The sequence below is a fragment of the Pectinophora gossypiella genome, chromosome 12 (genome assembly GCF_024362695.1).
Source record: "Pectinophora gossypiella chromosome 12, ilPecGoss1.1, whole genome shotgun sequence".
Classification (NCBI taxonomy): domain Eukaryota; kingdom Metazoa; phylum Arthropoda; class Insecta; order Lepidoptera; family Gelechiidae; genus Pectinophora; species Pectinophora gossypiella.
The window spans coordinates 11,733,037-11,739,327 of NC_065415.1; the positions used below are offsets into that span (position 1 = coordinate 11,733,037).

At 40.9% G+C, this 6,291-nt stretch overlaps 1 protein-coding gene across 1 annotated transcript; it reads left to right on the forward strand.

Annotated features, from left to right (window-relative positions):
• The first annotated feature begins 1,561 nt into the window (after window positions 1–1,561).
• Window positions 1,562–6,020, forward strand: LOC126371188 (toll-like receptor 7). The gene has a single exon (XM_050016437.1). The coding sequence runs from the start codon at window positions 1,853–1,855 to the stop codon at window positions 5,729–5,731; it is 3,879 nt and encodes a 1,292-aa protein (XP_049872394.1). The 5' UTR covers window positions 1,562–1,852; the 3' UTR covers window positions 5,732–6,020.
• The last annotated feature ends 271 nt before the right edge of the window (window positions 6,021–6,291 follow it).

Sequence of the window (6,291 nt, forward strand, 5' to 3'; positions counted from 1 at the left end):
GTGCCGAGTTTTTTCTTGCAGCTTTTTACCCCGGCTATACAGGTTGTGCGAAGCTGCACTAGTTTTAAAATGACTGTTCGAATCCTCACATAAAATATTGTACAAGATGGCGATCAAGTGGAATTTCCCTGTTAAAAAAATCATGAAATTTTTTGTGTTTTTTTATTTATATTTCGTTCCATACTTTTGCGACCGAAAATTCCACTTGTTATCAACTCAGAATCATGGTCTGAATCATCCCTCAAAGTTTTCGTTACGATGTCACTAACAGCCTGTACTATTTATCTCTTATATTCATGATCTTGAATGTAGATTGTAAATGTCGTAACAGCGTTATATAATACCTATACAAATAGCTGAAACTGGAAAGGTTCTGTCTACAGCAATCCATATGTACATGCACAGTGTGACTCAAACATGACTTTTCCATTTTTCTCCCGCAGAGTACAAACTCTACAGTGACGTAACTAGGGTAGGTGGCCCCGGGGTGTCACCCCAAGAATGTATTTAAAACAAATTACACCGGGTTCTTACCACGTTAAAATCAGGGATATGAGACTCCAGATATTTCAACACTGTTGCAGGTGCCATGATCACGGGATGACTGATAATAATCGCGTAAACAATGTAATGACTATACTGTTACAATGAATGAAAATCAAATGTCATTAAATTATGACTTTTTCCGCAGTTGCGCTGCGTGGTTGAATATGCCCTATACTTCTTTCAACTGTTCGAGGGGAGGTAGTGGAACGTATATAGACTATTTTATGTTATGGTTATGTATGACTTTCACTTTTGATATAGGTACGTGTTTCCTGACTCAAAAGAATCTCGTTGACCGTGCAATAAAACTTCGTCAAAATGCTATGAAGCCTTAGCAATTACTCGTTGAAAACCATTATGATGGTTTTTGTAAGTTTGTATTTGTTTTCAAGTGTCACCCCTAAGCGAGTGGCGGTCGGAGGGGCCCCTCTCTCTTATTACGGCACCGAGACACAGTTTTTGACGGGAGAACATTAGGAAACAATAAAGCATTCGGGAGAATTTTCAAATGTTCCACAAACCAGACGTTGCGAGTGCCAGTAAAATTTCCAAAGTGCTTTTTATAACTGCTTTTGCGAGTACGTACCAGTGATTTATGTAAATGAATTCTGTAATGTTTATTGCTTCATTCGAGAAAGGTATCGTTAAAGTTTGTTTTTGTTAGTTTTTTGGGTAATTAGTTCGTAATTTATTTTAGCAACGAGTATGTTTCATGAATGATTACGTGGTGGTTTACTCTATTAAATGTTAAAAAGCACCACTTTTTCATCTCGATATTAGTATACGTAATAAAAATGAATGCAATGCGAGATATAATGGAACTCCGTTCGCACGTGCAGACTAAGTAGAGCTTAAAATTCCTTTTATATTACAGCTACTCGACGCTAGATGGCGTTACTGGTATGTGAAGAATTAAGTTCGAAGCTTTAGCGGGCGGGGGGTTGGCGGGGGCAAGTTGCGCGTCCCGCTGCCACTTCCACGAGTCGAGCGCTCCGCTTGACAGTCGCAACGCAACCGCGCCGCGGAGAGGTCGTGCTACACCACGCGCCGGTCTCTACTACACGCAATAAATATTTAATAAAAAAACGGAACCCTCACTATAAACCGCCCGGTTCATGAGTGAAAACAACAATCTACGCCCATATACAAGGACTTTCTTCACGCCCCACCTTCCGGACTACAGTGCAGTGAAATGCTAACAACTTTTTCTTCAGTGTGTACTACGTACTTTGTTTCGGAAATGGTGATATCGACCCACGGGGAGTGTTTATGAGACGTTCTGTAGTGAAATGAAAAATCTGTGATAATGTACGCTGTAGCGGCTGTATTTTGTGCGCTGCTGCACGTCGGCTGGACGGTGCTGCCTTACGGCTCGGACAAATGTGTCCGGCTGTCGGACTCGGAGGGAACACTCTGCAGAGTACGCACTCTTGATGGTGACGGTGGCAGTATCTCATCAGTAACATCAGATACTAGCCGGCTCGCCGTCGAGTGCAACCACCTTCTCCTGTTTGAAAGCTCGCTGCGAGCGCACTACTTCAGTCCCGTCTCGGGACTCACAGAACTATCAATAAGCAATTGCAAATTGCTCCATGTGCCAGACAACACGTTTCAAGACTTGAGTAAACTAAAAAGGCTGAAACTTCGTTCGAAGAACTTTGAGTGGAGCCCTACCAAGAACTTAGAAATATCTTTGAACGCATTCAATGGATTGTCGGAATTGCAGTCGTTGGATCTCGCTCAAAATAACATCAAGTTTATTCCTTCCGGCGTGTTCTGCTCTCTAGAGAACTTGAATACGCTGAACTTGACACACAATAGGATAAGGACTGTTGGCCAACTGGGATTTGGCCAGGGATGCGGTTCGAGCTTACACAGCTTAGATCTCAGCCATAATGAAATCAAATCGCTACCTGACGAGTCAGAGCTACTAAAACTAAGAAGTTTACAACATTTGTACTTACAACATAACAATATCAGTGACATATCAAGTGAAGCTTTTAACGGTCTTGTGTCCATGAGAGTAGTAAACATATCACACAATCGTCTTCATACTGTACCGGAAGGACTATTTGCCAATGCTAGAGAGTTAAGAGAAATATACCTCAATGATAATTCACTTTTTGAACTGGCACGTGGCATTTTCCATCGTCTAGAACAACTGATTATACTAGATTTATCAAGCAATCAAATAACAAGCAATCACATCGATGACGGCACATTTTTGGGACTGATCCGGCTTATTGTTCTAAATCTTTCAAATAATGCTCTGACTAGAATTGATGGCAAAACCTTCAAAGATCTATTCTTCTTACAAATACTGAATTTGAAGAACAATTCAATTGGGTACATTGAAGATAACGCTTTCCTGCCTTTATACAATCTTCACACATTGAATTTGGCGGAAAATCGACTTCACACAATTGACGAAAACTTATTCAACGGTTTGTTTGTGCTCAGTAAATTGACTCTAAACAACAATTTATTGGTGAAAATTGACAGAAAAGCTTTCAAGAACTGCTCAGATTTAAAAGAATTGGATTTAAGTTCGAATCAGCTGTTAGACGTGCCTGAAGCCTTATGGGAGCTTTCATTATTGAAGACACTAGATCTGGGTGAAAATCAAATATCGGACTTTAGAAATGGTTCGTTTAAGAATTTAAATCAATTAACTGGGCTGAGATTGATCGACAATCAAATTGGAAATTTGTCCGTCGGCATGTTCTGGGACTTACCAAGCTTGCAAGTGCTCAATATCGCCAAGAATAAGATCCAGTCAATTGAACGTGGAACATTTACTAGAAATTCACAGCTGGAAGCCATTCGACTCGATGGAAACTTTTTGTCGGATATCAACGGTGTCTTTTCAACGCTGGCGAGCCTCCTGTGGCTCAATCTATCGGAAAATCATCTAGTGTGGTTCGATTACGCGTTTGTGCCTAGTAATTTAAAGTGGTTAGACATTCACGGTAATTTCATTGAACATTTAGGTAACTATTACAAGTTGCAAGATGAAATACGTATAAAGACATTGGACGTTAGCCATAATCGTATAAGTGAAATATCGCCGATGGCGATCCCTAATAGTGTCGAATTGTTGTTTATAAATAATAACTTTCTAAATAATATCCATGTGAATACGTTTTTCGATAAAAAGAACTTAACGCGAGTGGACATGTATGCAAATGAAATAGTGCATTTAGAACTGAATAGTTTACGTTTATCTAATGTGCCGGGAAATAAAAGTTTACCTGAGTTCTATATCGGTGGGAATCCGTTCCAGTGTGACTGTACTATGGAGTGGTTGCCGATCATAAATAATATGACCGCTATGCGTCAATACCCGCGCGTGATGGACTTGGAGAATGTTTTGTGTAAAATGACAAACACTCGCAGCGGAACTCATGTGCCCTTAACAAACCTAAAGACAACGGACTTTCTATGTGAGTATGAGACTCATTGTTTTGCCATCTGTCATTGCTGCGACTACGACGCGTGTGACTGTGAAATGACCTGTCCTCAAAATTGTACTTGTTACCACGACCCATTGTGGAACACAAATGTCGTCGATTGTTCCGGACAATCTTCCGTTGAGATACCTCACAAGATACCTATGGACGCCACAGAGGTGTTCTTAGACGGAAACAACATCAAAGAACTACAAAATCACGTTTTCATTGGGCGACAAAAGATGAGGTCTTTGTATGTAAACAATAGTAACGTAGACAGCATACAAAACAGAACCTTTGCCGGCCTAAATGCTTTGCAAATACTTCACTTGGGTAACAATAAACTTAAAGAATTGAAAGGATACGAGTTCCATCAACTGAGTAATTTGAAAGAACTGTTTCTACAAAATAACCTAATTAGTCATATCGCCAACATAACTTTCCTATCACTAAAATCGTTGGAAACATTACGCCTAGACGGCAATAGACTGGTTGATTTTGGTGTATGGAGTTTTAATAGTAATCCCAATTTGAAAGCATTGTCACTGGGGAACAACCTATGGTCGTGCAAATGCCGCTACCTGCAGGAATTAACTGCATACTTGGCCGAAAATGCGCAAAAAATCATCGACATAACCGACGTGTGGTGTTGGAATGGAGACGCAAAACCGCCGCAGAAAAAAGAGCTCAACTTAAACGGCACTGCCTGCAGTGATTATTATGCCGATAATTCAGTCATCGGAAACATGCTGGTGTCGAACTATGTTCCCATGATGGTCTCCACTCTCACCGGGTTTATGTTAATTTTATTGGCCCTCGTCGTACTATTTCTTTTTAGAGACTCGCTCCGAGTGTGGCTTTACACTAACTGTGGGATTAGAGTTTTCTCGTTCGCCGGAGCTTTTGAAGAAAGCGAGAAACTGTACGACGCTTATGTTTGTTATAGCCCGAAGGATGAAGAATTCGTCGTACAGTCGTTAGCGGGTGAATTAGAGAATGGGAATCCGTCATATCACCTCTGCCTTCATTACAGAGACATTCCACACCACGGCGCTCAGTACATGCAATGCGCGCCGCCGGTCGTGGAAGCGGCTGAGGCGTCGAAACGAATAATAATCGTACTAACGAGAAATTTCATGCAGACGGAATGGTCCCGATATGAATTCCGACAAGGGCTGCACGAAGCGCTCAAAGGGAGTATTTATAAGTTAGTGCTAATAGAAGAATGTTCGGTGGTCGCCGATGCCATGTGCGATCCCGATCTGCGGCCATATCTAAAAACAGGGTCCCGACTGAGGTGGGGTCAGAAAAGATTTTGGGAGCGGTTGAGGTATATGATGCCGGATTCGTCACACCCAAACCATAAAGCACGAAGTCATAATTATAGGAAGAATATAAACACGTATACATTAGATTCTTCTGTTCCTAATGGCGGGAATCGGACGTTGCCTTTCCCGGACAAATCGCCGGTGATGGGCGAGCGGCAGGGGGCGAGCGCACCGCCTGAGTACAGCACGGAGGTGCGACAGTCGCCATCTGTGATGCGACAAACGCAGGGAGTCGTGTACGGGCCGGATGGCAGGCCGATCTCAGATCATATCTACTCCTCCATAGACTCTGATTATTCCTCGTTAGAGCACGGCATGGCGCCTGGCAGACGGCGAGACATACGCCAGTGGCCCCCGCCGCCACCTCTGGTAGACACAAGCAATGCGGTGCAAGCTTACCTAGTCTAGAAAGGCCCACAAGCCTACTTCCAGTCATAACTATTGTAAATACTGTAGATTTTAGATCTAGACCGCTGTATATATTGTAATTATTAGTCTGTAAGTGCTAAACCAAATCTATGTAAGTGAACTATTATTGCCTGTTCGTTATCCTGTGTATAGATTTCGTAATAAAATTAAAGACTGCTGTAGTATATGAGTATTGTAAATAGCAAAAGACAAGTGATCATACTATATTAATATCAGTAATATGGCGTTATTTATACACTATGAAAAATAAAGTGATAAAGATTTATAAGTCTGCATTTTAATTCTAACAACTTTCCCCTGGTAAATACATTAAAATGAATGATACATTATTAGTACACAGTTCACACACAAACACTTACATAAATACTAAACTTAGTCATATAAAAGTAAAGAAAACAAGTGAACGTTAGCAACTTTAGTAGTTCCCATTTAGTCACTTTAAGATACCTTTCAATGATAATATAATTTGAACATCTTAATACTTTCTAGAAGCACTTTTTTATTTTGTATTCAGATCTCTGACATAAAAAAGTAGTAAA

Bases quoted from the DNA above. Each gene is read 5' to 3' on its own strand.
- LOC126371188 (XM_050016437.1), top strand. From the start codon at position 1,853: ATGTACGCTGTAGCGGCTGTATTTTGTGCGCTGCTGCACGTCGGCTGG.